Source organism: Gymnoscopelus microlampas (genome assembly GCF_963454915.1).
Source record: "Gymnoscopelus microlampas genome assembly, chromosome: 17".
Lineage (NCBI taxonomy): Eukaryota > Metazoa > Chordata > Actinopteri > Myctophiformes > Myctophidae > Gymnoscopelus > Gymnoscopelus microlampas.
In genome coordinates this window covers 43007433-43025747 of record NC_139954.1, presented here as the reverse complement: position 1 = coordinate 43025747, position 18315 = coordinate 43007433, and the positions used below count along the sequence as shown (strand labels likewise).

The 18315-nt window shown below is 38.0% G+C and overlaps 1 protein-coding gene across 1 annotated transcript in view; it reads right to left on the bottom strand.

Annotated features, from left to right (window-relative positions):
- Nucleotides 1–11129: 11129 nt before the first annotated feature.
- The window catches only part of LOC311064523 (uncharacterized protein), a 9747-nt gene continuing 2561 nt past the window's right edge, over nucleotides 11130–18315 (bottom strand). Inside the window, exons 2-7 of the mRNA XM_084084383.1 lie at nucleotides 15791–15916; nucleotides 15193–15315; nucleotides 13554–13643; nucleotides 12747–12901; nucleotides 12442–12545; nucleotides 11130–12345 (exon numbers count right to left, since the gene is read on the bottom strand). Coding sequence (XP_083940509.1) covers nucleotides 12189–12345; nucleotides 12442–12545; nucleotides 12747–12901; nucleotides 13554–13643; nucleotides 15193–15315; nucleotides 15791–15916 — 755 coding nt within the window. The 3' untranslated portion in view covers nucleotides 11130–12188. The remainder of the gene's footprint in view (nucleotides 12346–12441; nucleotides 12546–12746; nucleotides 12902–13553; nucleotides 13644–15192; nucleotides 15316–15790; nucleotides 15917–18315) is intronic.

Here is an 18315-nt window from a genome sequence, read left to right as displayed (position 1 = left end):
TAATGACCTTGGCCTCACCATCTACAGAGTGTGAATACTTCCTGGTTGTTGTTATCAAGCTCACCAGTTGGTCTCTGTGGTGAGCCTACATAAGCTCATTGGCATGCATGTATATATGTCTACCTCCCTATGATCTGTTCTTAACCCATCAAGACCTGAGACCGATTTTACAAAAAAATTCTAACGTTTTTTTTGAAAAAAAACTATGTTGCTGTTAGTGGTTCTCAAACATTTTCATGTCAAGGACCCCCAAAATGATATGTATTTGGCCGACCCCCATCTCAAAATATACTGTTACAGGGAAGTTACAAATGTTCGCTTTAAAAATATACATATTCAAAGATTTTCACAAATTTTCACAAATAGCAGATATACAAGCTCATAAGCTTGTATATCTGCTATATCTGAATAGCCAAAGAAATCTAAAATGACACAGATGCGTTCCCGGTCTCAATGGGTTAATAGATGCATGGTAGGAGCCATAATGTGCCATCCGACAGGATAATTGTTGTAATTACCTGTAAAGAGCTAATACTTACTGTCACACAATGTAAATGCAGAGGCTTTTTATTCCAGCTCTCATTTTTTTGTTTTGGTGGAGAGGTGGAATGTTTAGGCAAAGTGCCGCTGGAATGTTGACAGTATTTGCATTAATGACAGGATTTAGCTCCGTGAGGGAGAACGTCCCCCTCCCTAAGGTGATAACGGAACAGAAGTGTCCTTTTAGAAATAAATAAACAAACAAACAAATAAAAGAAAAAAATACAAATAACATACAGTGGTGGAAAAAGTACTCAAATGTTTTACTTAAGTAAAAGTATCAATACTGCAATGTAGAAGTACTAAAAGTCGGGAATTCAAAATGTACTTGAGTTAAAGTACAAAAGTATTGGTATCAAAATGTACTTAAAGTACCAAAAGTGAAAGTACTGAAATGTTTGAAAATAGCAGATGTACAAGCTCACAACAAGTCGCGATGTGATGTTTAAAATAGGACTAAAGTCGTTAATGTATATTTTATAATGTAATAATTTATATCTGCAAAGTAACTAGTAACTAAAGTTTTCAAATAATTGTAGTGGAGTAAAAAGTACAATGTTTGCCTCTGAGATGTAGTGGAGTAGAAGTAAAAGTATAGACCATTGGAATTAATCCAGGAAAGTAAAAGTACCTCAACATTTCAAAAATAGGCAAAATAGCAGATCTACAAGCTCTCAACGCATCGCATCGTGAAGCGTTTTGAGCTTGTGCGTCTGCTATTTCACTATTTAGAAAAAAAAGAGTCTGTAAGCGTTTGCCTATATATATATATACAACATGCCCAGAATTGTGTGCAGAAGTTTGAGCACCACTGATATACCGGTATAGGAACAGAGACAGAGACATTTGTAGAATTGGCCTGAGTAATGGGCTATAAATGCAGTGTGAAGTGTCTCAGGGCTAATTGACGGGACAGGTCAGCATGCCAGTCTGCTTGAGTGTTCACCAGCTCATAGAGAGGCTGGTAGGAGTCTAAATACTCTTCAAAGGTGAAAACGTCACTTCAAATATTCATCATACTATACTGTGACTTTTTACTGGATGCGTTGGAGTTAGACCAGTGGTGGAAAAAGTACTCAAATGTTTTACTTAAGTAAAAGTATCAATACTGCAATGTAGAAGTACTCCGTTACAAGTAAAAGTCCGGAATACAAATTTTACTTGAGTAAAACTACAAAAGTATTGGTGTCAAAATGTACCAAAAGTAAAAGTAGTAAAATGTTTGAAAATAGCAGATCTACAAGCTCACAACGCGTCGCGAGCTTGTAGATTGGCTATTTTCAAATAGCCGAAACAGGAGTCTAAACAAAAATACATTTTCAAATAGCCGAGGTATAAAATAGGGCTAAAATGGTTAAGTTCTCCAATAACTGTAGTGGAGTAAAAGTGAAATATTTGCCTCTGAGATGTAATGGAGTAGAAGTAAAAGTACTGACATTTGGAAATGCTCCCATGAAGTAAAAATACCTCACAATTGTACTTAAGTACAGTACTTGAGTAAATGTACGTAGTTACTTTCCACCACTGATTTGTTCCCAGATTGATCACAACCTGACTGATACACCACACCTCCGGTTGTTACAGTGATCAAGTGGGCAGGGGCGGTTTTTGCTGTGGGCAAGGTTAGGCGACCGCCTGGGGCCTCAACAGTCAAGGGGCCTCATGAGATTTACCCAAATCTCTCCCAACTTGCTGCAAAAATGGCCCACGGCTCTGGCTAGGCAACCATCTACTTCTCCACCTTCCCATGTGTCTCCTCTTCTAATAATCACAAAATGTTTGCCAATTTGTACCCTGTAGGCGGTGGGCTAAAAAACACTAAAGTAAACGTCTGTTACTTTACTGGAGGTCTGTAGTGTAGGTGTAGGCAGTGGTGGAAAAAGTACTCAAATGTTTTACTTAAGTAAAAGTATCAATACTGCAATGTAGACGTACTCTGTTACAAGTAAAAGTCTGGTGTTCAAAATTTACTTGGGTAAAAGTACAGTGGTATTCGCATCAAAATGTACTTAAAGTACCAATAGTAAAAGTACTGACATGTTTGAAAATAGCAGATCTACAAGCTCACAAGGCGTCGCAATGCGACGCCTTGTGAGCTTGTAGATCTGCTATTTTCAAATAGCCTAGGTATGAAATAGGACTAAAGTGTTTAATGTATGTTTTATAATGTAATCATTTATATCTGCAACTAGTAACTTAAATTTTCAAATAATTGTAGTGGAGTAAAATTACAATATTTGCCTCTGAGATGTAGCTGAGTAAAAGTATTGGAAATTGGAAATACTCAAATAAAGTACAAATACTTCAAGATTTTACTTAAGTACAGTACTTCAGTATATGTACTTAGTTACTTTCCACCACTGGGGCGTAGGTTAGGTATGTTATTGCAGTATATAATGGTGGTCTGCAGGTCTGTAGTGGCGGTCTGATGGCTTTCTAGTTTACCTATATGCAGGCCTGCCTGCTCATGAAACAATTTGTTCATTAGCCGGATAATAGGTTTATTTGACAGCGTGCTGTTGTGCATTTGCATTATAACGTCTCTAAGAAAGTGTTTGCTACGCGCACATGTCCTGAAGCATTATGATGAAGCTGCCTCTTTAATTAAACCACAGAGAATGCACTAATAATGCACCTCTGTGGACGACACAATTAAACACAGTGTGCACTTCTCTCTCTCTCTAAGTGACACACAAAGCTCGCAGTCACACTTTTCCCTGAACATATTTCAGCATTGTGATGGATTGGATTTGTTTAACCCATTCAATACGGGAACGCTTCTGTGTCATTTTAGATTTCTGCTATAACTAATATTAACCATTATTTTATACTTTGGCTATTCAAAAATAGCAGATCTACAAGCTCAGTGCCGCACCGAGTGCCACGCTACGAGCTTGTAGATTTGCTGTTTTTGAAGAAAAAAAAAGAAAAAAAAAAACATTTTTGCAAATCTATGAATAAATATATTCTTTTGATACATTTTTAACTAAAATCTTTGCTGGGGGGGGGGGGGGGGTCCATGGAACAACATATTTTGATGGGATAACCATCATGCCCAAACTGATATGCATTTGGCCTCCGACCTCCATCTCAAAATATGTTGTTCCAGGGACCCCCAGAAGCAAAGATTTGAGTTGAAAATGTTGTTTCAAAAATATATTATGTATCGAAGATTTGCACAAATGTTCAAGATTTTTCAAAAATAGCAGATCTACAAGCTCATAGCGCGGCACGCGGTGCCGCGCTATGAGCTTGTATATCTGCTATTTTTGAATAGCCAAAAGTTATGGTTATAGAGCTAAAATGACACAGATGGGTTCCCGGATTGAATGAGTTAAGAGCATGAGCGGTGTTAAACTCTTGAGAAATCATCAGAGGGACATTTCATTAGCCTTCAGGGCAGAGAGCCGCCTTTCACCAAATAACCAGCAAAACCTCCTGCCATGTTTTGTTTCTAAGATGTCACAACGTTGCTGTCGGCCAGAAACCTCCTATCTCTATATTTGAGCTTTTTGTGTTTTTTTTTGCGTAAATCTACGCCCTACTTGATTATGCTACAGCGTCACACAAAAGCATCAAGAATAGCAAATCTGCAAGCTCCAAACGCTGCGAGAAGCGACATGTTTTGAGCTTGTGGATCTGTTACTTTTGCTATTTTTGAAAAAGTTAATGTTTTGGACATATGAGGTTTCCACCCGACAGAGACCATTTGTTTTGCTCATGTTTTTCTTGCCCATGTTTTTTTTTTTTTTTTTTTTTACAGTGATGGATCATGGTGATGAAAAAAAGGCACTATAGACCACCGAAGTCCTGACGTCACTCGTTCATCCCCAGGTTCGTAAAGTAATTTCGCTATGCAGAATAACATTGGGTCATCATAGAACATTACATCACATTACAGTCATTTAGCAGACGCTTTTATCCAAAGCGACTTACAATAAGTGTATTCAACATAGGTAGGGAACAAAACTACTAATCACCAGAAGTCTTAAGTGCATTTCCTGCAAAAAACAAGCAACCAAGAGTATACCTAGCACTAAGGTAAAAGTGCAATATATCAGCTACCTACTTTCTTAAACAGATGAGACAAAATAGCAAAATCAAATGAGCACGAGCTCAAACAAATAAGTGTATCGACTAAACAAGATCCAATAAAACAATACAAAACTAAAACAAGAGTTCGTACAACTAGTTAACAACAAGTAGGCCAGGCAAAGAGGAAGGGTAGTGTTTCCTGAAGAAAGAGGTGGGTTTTCAGCCTGCGGCGAAAGATGGGCAGTGACTCATCTTTCGTTTCGAACATTGGCACATCATATACCGCACTATGATGTGTGACAATATCGCACATCATAGTGCGCTATTGTCAGGGAGGAGGTTCTGTATCGTTTATGATAGTCAGTCACTTATATTTGATACAGTCTGTTTCTGGCGAAAATTTAACTAATTCGGCGGAAGTAACATTATCGTTTTCTCACCGTCAGACTGTTGATGCTTCATATCCATAAGAGTCAAAACGCTGTGGTCATTTGTTTATTTTTGGAACACAGTTCTTATTTGACGCGATATTAAATACGTCTATGGGATTCAGAATGGGGGTGGAAACCCGCGAACCAGGTAGACAAACAAAGGATGTGTACATTACGTCAGACTCCGGTGCTCTATATGCTTTAAATGTTTTCTCAAACTATCCGTTTTCATTTTCACAAATCTGAAGCTATTTAGCAAAATGTGTAAAGAGAGATCACGCTTGCACATTATGCTTGTAGGGTTTCAGTATTCCACATCATGCTATGATTGTACTGTACGTTTGATCATAATAACAAGTTGTGAAAAACCATGCCTTGGGATAGATTTGTGAATAGACTAGCCACCCAAATGCTGTGGCCATGAGTAAAACAAAATAAAAATGGCCTCAACTAATGAGCTTCTGCTGTTTTCAAAAGACTGATGGAGTAGATATAGTATTTTACCAACGAATAAGAGAATAAAACGGTAATATCCTCAGCGTTAGTTTAACCACATGAACCCTAGCGTCTCTTTTCTGGGGCAAACATTATGCAAGCTCACAACACGTTGCGATGCATTATGAGCTTGTAGATCGGCTATTTTTATTGAAGAGATGCGAGGTATTGGGGGAAAAAAGGAGTGGACCATAGTGTTTAAGTGCATTGTTAGACTCTGTGGACCTCATTGTCAAACATCATACATTTACAGGTGTAAAAGAGCGAGTGAAATAATGTTTTGTACAAGCTCCCAATGTTTTGCCGTTTAAAAAAAAAGCACAACTATTACAGTACGTCCATTCTTGAGGACAAAGAACAGAAAGTCCACTAGGGCGTGAAAGCGACAAACACAACAAAACCAAACAAATGTTCATTGTCAAACAGGCGAGCATCTGTGTGGCTGTGTCTTCTGACACAATCTCAAAAATGAAACTTTGACAATCTTGCTTTCTAGCTTTAGGGGCCGACTCGCTATTGTTTGAGCGACTGAATAAGAACACTGTGCAGATTTCTGTTTTTAGTGTGGGTTTTGTTTTCCTCTCGGCATTATTGCATTATCCCATTGAGACCTGAAGCCGATTCTACATGTCTCCTAAATCTCAACAGTTTTCTGAAAAACGTACGTTTCTATATCAGTGGTGCTCAATCTTTTTCATGTCAAGGACCCCCAAAATTATATGTTTTTGGCCGCGGACCCCCATCAAAATATGTTGTTCCAGGGACCCCCAGAAGCAAAGATTCGAGTTAAAAATGTTCGCTTTAAAAATATATATATTCAAAGATTTGCACACATTTTCACGATTTTTCAAAAATAGCAGATCTACAAGCTCGTAGCGCGGCACTCGGTGCCGCGCTATGAGCTTGTATATCTGCTATTTTTGAATAGCCAAAGTGTAAAATATAGCTTTTTAGCTCAAATCTAAAAATGACACAGTTCCAGGTCTTAATGGGTTATGCAAAGAAAAGCCTTTTGCCTTGCTGGGTCCATGTCGCTCTGCGTTCAGAGATTGAATCTTCAGAGTATGAAATGTATTCTCTGTTTTTTTTAGGGAGACGTTGTTGTTGTCACACTCTTGAAGAGAAAGATTTATTTTTCTTTTACCCTTCCCCATCACATTTCACTTACTCTTTGTTGTATGTGTGTGTGTGTTGTGTGAAGATCAACATACTTTTTGGCAGACAGGTGGAAGATTTCTTTTTTTTTTTTTTACAGTGTCAGGATTTGGCAGTTCCCCTTTGTGTCTGGATTGCATCTTCTAGCATCTTCTCTGGTGGTGCTGTTGTTATGTTTGACCATAGTTCACACAGCAGCCATTTCACTCTTATGTCATATGTTAAGATCCAAGAGCTACTGTAAATGTCCGTCTACAACTGTGGTTCTCAAACCTTTCAGGCCCAAATAGTCATATATTAAGTGTGGATCCCCCACCCTGACAAGCACTTGGAATTGTAGGAGTTGAGGCATTACATTTAGTTTGATTCGGTTCCACAGATAAATATTGAGAAAATAGTCGATCTTCAAGCTCACAACAACTCGTGTTGTGAGCTTGTAGATCCACTATTTTCTAAATGTATGTTTCTTATATTATTTGACAATTTGGCCAATGTTTGACCAGTTTGTATTGTTTGGCTGGTGATTACTTTTGATGCAGTAATGGTCTTTTTCTTTTCCTTTTTTTTAGCTATTAGATATTAAAAGTCCTTAAATGTTCACTTATACTGTCATCTGGGGACCCCCCAAAATCATCTGGGGACACCCCTGTGGGTCCCGACCCACATGTTGAGAACCACTGCTCTACACCAGTGGTTCTCAAACTTGTTTCATGTCAAGGCCTCCCAAATTACTATGTACTTGGCCGTGGACCCCCATCTGATAATATTCTGTGCCAGAGATCACAAGATTGGTTTGAAAATAAGCAGATCTACAAACTCACAATGTGTTCGATGTGATGCGTTGTGAGCTTGTAGATCTGCTATTTTCAAATTGCTATTTTCATATTTTCAAATTGCCTCTGTTGCCCCTGGAACCCCTCGAGGACCCTTGGTGGTTCTCGGACTCCCACTTTTGAGAATCCCTGCCCTACACAACCTTTAGATGCACATTTAGGAGTTGGCTTGGAGCCATTTGTGTCCATATTTCATCATTTGAGTGATTATTAGCACCGTAACCGGTTTTCTAAAGTAAAACATTCTTTGAAGTTGTATGAGTAGAACAAACAAAAAAACAATCGTTGACGTCTTTGGATGATATAGTGTTGAGACCAAAGTCAATATGCTCCACAAGTTAGGGATTTGCTTTTATGATCCACTGCAGAAGTTTGTTGACTCATGCAGATATCTGGACCTATAGGAGAGATATGCAGACAACCCGATAATTCTTAACCCATTCAATCCGGCAAAGCATCTCTGTCATTTCTTTGGCTATTCAAAAAGTAGCAGATATACAAGCTCATAGCGCGGCACCGATTGCCACGCTATGAGCTTGTAGATCTGCTATTTTTGAGAAATCGTGAAAATGTGTGCAAATATTTGAATATATTTTTAAAGCGGACATTTTTAACTCAAATCTTTGCTTCTGGGGGGTCCCTGGAAAAACATATTTTGAGATGGGGGTCCGCGGCCAAATACATATAATTTTGGGGGCAAAAAAAAAAAATTGACAACTGATTATAGAATATTTGGAATATATATTTTTTAAAGCAAACATTTGTAAAATGTTTTGTTCCAGGGACCTCCAGAAGCAAAGATTTTAAGTTAATGTTGTTTATTCAAAGATTTGCACAATGTTCAAGATTTTTCAAAAATAGCAGATCTACAAGCTTGTTGTGCGGCAAAGTATAAAGGATAGCCAAAGTATAAAATAATAGTTATATCTCAAATCTAAAATGACACAGATGCGTTCCCGGATCCAATGGGTTAATGAAAGAAGATGATGGAATGAAATTATAGGCGGGGGTGAGAACATGGAACAGTAGGTTTGACAAATAGTAGTGGCCATAAATCTCTAGAGATAGACTGATTGCATTCAGCCAACGTAAGCGCCGGAGGAACGCCATGGGCTAATTTTCAATTTCAGGTTTTGAAAACCCTGTATAACAGCTGTGTCTATGAGCCCCGAGGTAATCACACGGGGCCTTCGAAAAAAATAACTGGGGGAACAAAAATAATTGAATTTCATGCGATATATTGAGCAGTCATTTTGCTTGTGGTAATGGATGACAAATGCTTGTCACACTCCCCATTGAGTATCCCACACTGTTGCGATAGCAATATTCTAATACGGGGAAAATCAATTCCTCCCCTCTCTCCGCCGCCGTACGCCGTGTTCTGGTGGGAGACATCGTGCGAGACAATGATGCATTCCCCCGCGCCATCGATCCGCTCCCGGACCCCTCCCCTCAAAAGTCGTTCATCTGAGCCCCGAGGATGATGAGACTGATGATACGCTGTATGGACAAATTACCAGGACGCTCTAATTTGTATATTGCTGTTGTCGGGGGGCAGAAACCTGTTATCTCCATAGTCTAGGTTTTTGTGTTTTTTTCGTAAATTACAGCCACACAAAAACGTCAAAAGTAGCCGATCTACAAGCTCGAAACGTGTCGCTTCGCGCCACGTTTCGAGCTTGTGGATCTGCTACTTTTGACGTTTTTTTTTTTTGGATCCTGAAAAGTTAGTTTTTGACATATGAGGTTTCCACCCGACAGAGACGAAGAGCATGTCGATATAGTCTCGCATTCAGCTTTTTGTCTGACACGTGATGCGTTTGTTTATATCCCCACAAATAAATACATTATTATAATAAAGGTCAAGATTATTTGCGGTTGGCAGTCCCGCTAGTGTTTGATCGGCCAGTTCATGGACAGAAGCCCCAGGGATGCAGGTTAGCAGATGGGTCAAAGCACTACCACTATACCTTCACTTACTGCATTCAATTGTAGTCACGTCACCATGCCATGGTTGGTAAATTGACTAAATTGATCGAGTCATGTCCATAGGTAAAAACAAAAAAAAGCTTGGTTTATTTGCTCACTCAGTTATATTAACAACATGTCCATTTACATTTCAATAAAGGAAAGTTCAAGCTGATGCAAGCACATTTTTTTTATTTGAATAAAATGCAGATTTTGGTGATTAGCATTTAACATAGATAGAGCTTTTAGATAGGCTAGAGGTGTCTAGACACCGGTGTAGCGGTGCAGCTAACCCACCTTCCCTTTCTGCTCCAGGACTTAACAAGGTGGAGCTGGGGTTGATATTAGATACATTTAATGTATTCCATATTATACACAGCCTCTGGTCCATGGCCTGAGCTCACTACTATAGATGCTATGTATGCTTATGCTACATGTGAATCGCCTCCATTGTCTCAAAATGTGTTTAGGGTCAAAATCGTCCTAAACAGCTGCCAAAAAAGTAAACTAATTGCAGCCACGTCATCACATCAACTTGTCAACAGTGCAGTGCAGGTGTAGCTGTCAACGAGGTACTCGTTGATGATTAGGCCTACAGTACCTCGTTGACAATGATTAGTCATTGTCAACGAGGTACTGTAGGCCTAATCATTGTCAACGAGGTACTGTAGGCCTAATCATGAGTAAAATCACTGGATATGAACGTAAATGTGCCGCTAAAAAGACATAATTATAAAAGAAGGAAAAAAGGAACAAGCGATGTCTAGCCCAGTGGTTCCCAAACCTTTTAGCTCAAGACCCAAAAGAGAAATTAGATGTTTGCCCGGGACCCAAACTAGTGAAAATAGCAGATCTACAAGCTTGTATATCGTCTATTTTAGCTACTTCTTAAACATTTGTTTTCATATTTATGGAATTTCTTTGATTTTAGTGTATCCATGAAAATACAATATTATTATAACAAACAATAATAATACACTGTGCTTTTGTACATTATCATATTATTATAACAATAAACAATAGTAATACATTGTGGTATTGTGAGAACAATGATGTGATGTTTACTCAAATATAATATGAATGCAAATAATAAAAACCTGAGTATTATGAGGTCAGTAACACAAGAAACCCTCTTCCTGGGTTAGGGGGGTTAGGGTATTCTATTGACTACAGTAAAAACGGCATTCATTTGTATCATATCGTCCCTGTCGGGCAGAAACCTTGTAACTCAACTAGTTTTTTTTGTAAATGAATGCCCGTCTTTATCATACCAGAGTGTCACACAAAAGTACCAAAACTTGCTGTTCTACAAGCTCAAAATGTATTGCGGTGTGACGCATTTTAAGAGCTTGTAGATCTGCTGTTTTTTACTTTGAATTCTGAAAAGTAACAGTTTTGGATATATGAGGTTTCCACCTGACAGTGACGATTATAGGCTATAATTTGTATATAATACTACTTGATGGACATTATATTATACTTTTACTTAGTACTTCATTTATTCTTACAGAATCCTATTAAGAGAGCCAGAACAGTGACAAGACAACATAGAGTAAGCTATTCAAACTTTGAGAGTACATTTTTTTATTCAAGTCAGTAAGAATACATGCAGTATCCTTTAAAGCGGCACTATGTAACAGTTTTTTTAAAGGATTAAAATGTAATTTTGTCCATTCTGTATGGTAGGGTATTTTAATACAGTATAACTTATATATAACAACACTTAGGGTGGTTGTATTTTGTTTCCCTGCTCTTCTGTTGAGACATTTAGATCGTGTCAAAGGTCATGTCTCACCTAGACACAGGATCTGACATGAATTTTGACCTGATGGTCAAGATTCAATTCTCCTGAGCAAGTGGGCAGGTTCTATTAGCTCAATGGTGAAACATTTCAGCACTTGTGTAGGGAACCGTGTTCAAATCCAGGGTAGAAGAGGAAAGTTACATAGGTCAGCTTTAAATACTTTGCTTGACAATAATGTTAATGTAAGTAAAGTTTCATGAAATACTTCCACTGTCCAATTTACAACTTACTAAAAACTTAGGTTACAATATATTCAGTTCAAATCACTGTAACAGTAAAGGTTAGTTACAATACAGTTGTGATTGCAGGCAGTGGCCATTATTTTTGCTTAAAAGATCAAAAAGCCATAATAAAAGCAGTATAGCAAAACATACAAATAGTATGTTACAAAATAGAAGATAAAAGTTAATGTGATTAGATTGATTGATTCATTAATTATATTAATTCAGTTAATTCATTCAGGGTGATGTTGAATCCTAGATCTTTGAGCTTGGTGATGAGCATGGAGACACAATGGAGTTTAATGATGAACTGTTGACTTGTCAATAAACTTTATACATGTTCCTCACTGCCTCATTGATGGTGTAAACATTAACCATATGCTTAACCACATCAACCCTAGCATCGCTATCCTGTGGGAACATTTGCCCCAAATAGCCGATCTACAAGCGTACAACACATCGTATGACCAATTTGTTGTGAGCTTGTAGATCAGCTATTTTCGCCAAAGAGATTTGATGTTGAGGAGAAAAAGGAGCAGATAAAGTACAGAGGAGACACTGGTCAACTAACTGTTAGTTTACTAGGTATAGAGTGTTTAAGGGGTTAAAGCAAAATGAATAACCACCCTAAGTTATCATTTTTTCAATCAGTGTCACTACTAATTACTACAAAGTAAGACACTAAGCTGCAGGTGCATCAATGAAGTTAAGATAAATATGTCTTCTCACAGATCCAGGGTAGTTTAAATGAACACATCCAATTATACCATCCTTTATTTACCAATATTTTATTAAGCAATCCTCCATGCCATTTGAACGCACAGTCCCTATCTTCATGGGCAAGCTGTCCATGGATCCAGTACCTGCAGAATAAATCAAGTATTTTAAGCACATCCACTCAGTCACTCACATTCAGTGACTGATAGAATTACAATATAAAAACGAATACAATGTCTCACTTTGTTGTCAGTGGTATTCCATCCACCCACGTCCATTTGACACCAGTCCTATTCAGACCAATCCATGATGGCAGACCATCCTTGTTAAATCCTTGGATGAATTCCTGACAATGTATTCATGATTGAACAATAATTAATTTACTAATTTGTATGTATGTAATGTATTTAAATACATTGAGGTTTCCCTACAATCAAAGTATTACATCACATGCAACTATGTGGATGATAGACACCTGGGCACGCACGCACGCACGCACACACACACAGACACACACACAGACACACAGACACACACACACATTAACCTTTTCTTCGTCACTGTTAATGATCACCAGATGAGCTCCAGTCTTCAGACATTCTGCTCTGCTTTCATCCCAGGTTTTATCTTCAGTAGATGTTTCAGTAGATCCATAATAACAGCTGCATTCAAACCTCTTCCATCCACTGGGACAGGACTTGTCTAGACATGAAACAGGAGTTTTATAGGTGGATTTTCAATGAACCGATAATAAATTATCAGTAGTAAATAGTAATACAAAACCTGATTAAGAAATGACTTATGTAATGTTAGCAGATATAGTTTTAGGTCTACTACCCCAAATACTACCTAGAATAATCTTTTTAACATTTGACTGATATGTGTGTGTGTGTATGTATATATATATATATATATATATATATATATATATATATATATATATATATATATAGTACGTTTCTATTACCAAGGTCTCAGAGAATGTTTAACCTATTAGTAGAGTCAGTGAGTGAAGTAACAGAAGGGCATTTCCTGTATGTTTAATTTTTCACTTAACAAAATAACAAAAATAAAACATTTATTTACATTATGATTCTATGATGCAGATAAACCAGAAATGACACAGTTTGTACTACTACATGTCTGATAATTAAAATAGGTATAATAATACACTAATGCCCCTTTCATATTGCCCAGTGTGGCACAAAAGATTTGCTTGAAGTTTCAATGTAACGTCTATGTAAATGAGCATTTGAAGCTTTTCTTTAGCGTTGTGAAGCTGGACGGCTAAAAACGTCGCTTAAAACCTCCCATAAGTAATATTCCTTCAGAAAAGTTTTGTAACTTCTCTCACCTGCTTTCTTAAGCTGGTTTACTTCACTTTCCAACAGGTCTATCTTCAGGGTCAAGTTGCCATAGTTAGTCTGGTCATTGTCTGAATGATCTATAAAGGACCAAAAGTTGATGATAAACACAGTTGTTGATGATGAGTTCAAGCATCTGTTTGGAAAAGGAGCTTTTAGAAGAAGAAAACTCAAAGTTATTGTTCTTCCTATACAGTACATGCATAACTTGTTAACACTACCTTCTTATTCTTATTTTGAAGATGCAAGCAATAATACACATAAAATACTCAGAAACAAGAAAACCCATAATATCAGCCCCCTTTCAGACAATTTTAGATTTGTATCATATTTTGTTTAAACACATTGTCTTAGCTGTATCTCTGTATCTAGACTGTTTGATGTTTACTGTGGAGCTGTTATGACACTTGAATATCAAGGTGTATCTGTCTAGATTAAAAAGACGATTCACATCAAGGTGTGGCTTATTCCTCTGCTCATTCTTATCTAGCATTTGTTAGTAGCTCTGTATACATGACTCTGCTAAATTACTACCTTTTAAATAATAAATTGGTTATATAATTGGTATATATATATATATATATATATATATATATATATATATATATATACATGCACGCACGCACACAATGTTTCTATTATGTTAGGTCACAGAGAATGTTTAACCTATTAGTAGAGTCAGTGAGTGATGTAACAGGAGGGCATTTCCTGTACTTCTACTTTTTCATTTAAAGGGATATTTCACTTTCCAAAAAACGTTGGGTCATTTTATCGTCTACTCAGGCTTTTGTGAGCCCCCCAGAACGTTTTTTAAGTTGCTTGATTCAATATTTAGATATTTGATATTCATTTTATCAGACACGCCCCCTTCCTATATAAGCCCATTATAACTTCAAATCCATTTTTAACATGTTAGATTCATCAAAAACACCCGGCCTTGGTTCTAGTGACTCATCCTGCCCTACTAATACGTGAGGGGGGCGTGTTTTTTCATTTATCTTATATATATTTTTTTTATTGTATTACATTTTTTTCATTTTCCCCAAAAAATATTAAAAATAAATGAAAAAAGTTATTGAAAATACACGGTCTCCTCACGTATTAGGACAATGTCAGTCACCAGAACCAAGGACGGGTGTTTCTGATGAATCTAACATGTTTAAAATGGAGTTTGAAGTTACAATGGGTTTGTATAGGAAGGGGGCGTGTCTGATAAAATGAATATCTAATATCTAAATACTGAATCAAGCAACTTAAAAACTGTCCGGGGTGCTCCCAAAAGCCTGAGTAGACGATAAAATGACCCAACGTTTTTTTTAAAGTGAAATATCTCTAACAAAATAGCAAAAAGAAAACATTTTCTTTATGATTCTATGATGTGATTAACCAGCAATGACACAGTTTGTACCACTACATGTCTGATAATTAAAATAGCTATAATAATACACTAATGCCCCTTTCATATTGCCCAGTGTGGCGCAAAAGATTTGCTTCAAGTGTCAATGTAACGTCTATGTAAATGAGCATTTGAAGCTTTTCTTTAGCGTTGTGAAGCCGGACAGCGAAAAGCGTTGCTTAAAACCTCCCTTAAGTAATATTCCTTCAGAAAGGGTTTGTAACTTCTCTCACCTGCTTTCTTAAGCTGGTTTACTTCACTTTGCAACAGGGTTATCTTCAGGGTCAGATTGGCCACTAGCTGCTCTCTCTCCAGGGTCAAGTTTCCATAGTTAGTCTGGTCATTGTCTGAATGATCTGTAAAGGACCAAAAGTTGATGGTAAACACAGTTGTTGATGATGAGTTCAAACATCTGTATGGAAAAGGAGCTTTTAGAAGAAGAAAACTCAAAGTTATTAGGGGGTAGGGGGGCACAGGACATTAACACACTGAACAAGATGGTGAGGATATTGTAGTTCCATAGTTGGAGCCTCCTGTAGTTTTTAACCTGAACTGGAAAGAAAACCTATGCAATCAGCCCCCTTTCAGTCTTCAATTAGATTTGTTTAAACTGAATATCAGGGTGTATCTGTCTAGTTTAAAAAGAGGATTCACATCAAGGTGTGGCTTATTCCTCTGCTCATTCTTATCTAGCGTGTGTTAGTAGCTCTGTATAAATAACTCTGCTGAATGACTACATTTTAAATTATAAATTGGTTAATGATGTGGTGACCTTTGCCCTTTGTAGTTCCCACAACTAGAAAATAGCAGTCCAGAAAAGACAATACTCACGTTTCACAGCCTGGCCTATGATGACACCTATCAGTATAAGACCCAGCATCCCCAGACACACTGCAACCACTTCGAGAGGATTCATCACTGTTTTAGAACTCTGTCCCGTAACACAAAGTACATCCACTAGGTTTACAGACACAGGGAGACAGAAACACAAAGCAACAACTCAGAAAGGCCTGTAATGGAAAGTACAGCTACTAGGGGCCTGTTTAACGAAAGCGGAATTAAATTATCCTGGTTTAAAAGGCAAATCCAGGTTTGACAAGCCTGCGCTGTTCAGCCTGGTTTATTCAGTTCCACGAACGCCAAGCCTGGCTGAGAAGGAGCGACTTTGTCGAGCCAGGATCGTTAAACCAGGCTCACATATTCCTATAAAAGACCATGAAAGTCGATAGCAGAATCCTTGAACTTGACCAATCATGGAGCCCAAAACCAGAGCTCTTCTCTCTGGCTGAACAGCAGCACTGCAGCATGGAATCATAAGAGGAAGTAAAATGTATAATAAGCAAGAAAGGAAACACAGCCGCAATAAATAGATCCAGGGAGAAAGCGTGGCAAAGTATTGCCCAAAAATCCCAAATAAAAAAAGTCCAAAAAGTTCATAGATATATAATTCAGTTAGGCTTAAACATGAGGAGTTTAAGTGAATATTGGAATTATGTCCCACTAATCTACAATGCTATATTATGTGGCATGCATGCAATGTTGAGATTACATGGAATCCATCTATTTATATATCTGCAGTGCTGTCCACGGGGGTCCCCGGTCCACGGGGATAACGGGGGTCCCCGTAAAGGAGGTCCCCACGGCAGTAACGGCGGTCCCCGTGGCGGTAACGGGGCGCCGGCCGCCGTTACCTCTTTTTTGGGGCTCGTAGATCTTTGATTTTCGCATAAGAATTCAATTGAATAAGTGTGGGGAAAACTCATTGTTTTGTGATCAGATTTACTGCTTAAAGGGCAAGACCACTTTGGTAGAGGTTTGGGTTGTGTAGTTACCTTGCCATAATGTAACTCCAAAGGTGGACAAGAAATCCAAAATAATTTCTCCATTGACTAGAAATCGATAATTTAAAATATGCATTGACTAGTAATTTACACTCCATTACATCCTTCTGTCGCTTCAGGACTTCTCTATATTCACATCTTGATACAACCTGTCTATGCCTTTAAATTGACTGTACTTGTAAGTATATATACGCTGATGTGTTTGCACTAGGGATGGCCAACCGTTAAGAAATTGGTAACCGGTAAACACTAACGGTTGTGGTTAACCGAAAAAAAAAAAGAAAAACATATTTTGAAGGGGCAAGTCAACCATCAGACACGGCCCGCATGTTACACCAAAAGTGGTGACCCATTGACTAGAATGAGTCACCACAGACAACTTGCTGGCTCGGTCACCGATTTCTGTGTAACCCTGTGCAGCGTGCAAATCTCCGTTGACAAACTTGTTCATCAGGAAACCACGCAAATGTGTCTGCTGGATTTTCCTTTGTGGCAACAGAAAGAACAGGGAAATGTAGGTCTTAAATGTAACAAAGTACCGCCATTATTTTTGGAAAAAGAAACTTAAGTAACCGAGTACTTAAAATCGGTTTTGCAAATAATAGCAAAACAAACGCGTTACTCCATTACCCCAAAAAAGTATTCTGTTACAGTAACACCTTTATCCCCAACACTGATCAAAACAGACCCCGTCACCCGTCGAATTGAAAGGTTTTTAAGAGAAAGAGTTTTAAAGAGAAAAAAGAAGAGCTTAAGACACAGCTTGCTAGTGTTACATGTGTGGTTCTTATGACCACAGAGATGTGACAATTACGTGCCGAGGAGTGGAACGTTGCATCAGCCGTCTTAGGCTATGCCAGACCGACGGGTGCAATACGTTAGTCCGACAGCGCATTCCTCCGACAGCGCAGTGCTCAGACATTAAACAGTAAACCCGAACCAAACCCGCATCCTAACCCTAACCGCACGCGGATGCCACATAGTCGGAGAAAAGGCCTGTCGGATTAACGCATGCCTCCCCCGACGGACAGTGGTGGACAGTATTGTACTTGAGTACTTTACTTAAGTACATATTCTGAGGATCTGTACTTTACTTGAGTATTAGATTTTTGTCATACTTATTACTCTTACATGAGTATATTTCCAAAACAAATATTGTACTTTTACTCGAGTAAAGTATTTTTCAAAGCATGTACTTTTGAATACTTAAGTGCATTTAAGAGCAATGACTTTTTTACTCTTACTCGAGTAACATTTTGACTGAGCTACTTTTACTTGTAGTTCAGCAAATTTTACCTATATGTAGCTACTCTTATTCAAGTACTGGGGTCGAGTACTTTGTCCTCCTGCCGACAGACACACTGCAGACACTGGCAGCTAAACTGATGCTGTGCGGTGCAGGCTCGGGGACGTTATTGAGGAAGTGTCTGCATGTGGTCACGATGAATTGGCACTCAGTTTGTGCAATTATTTACTATTCATTTTACTATTACATAATATTACATGGGAGTTGAT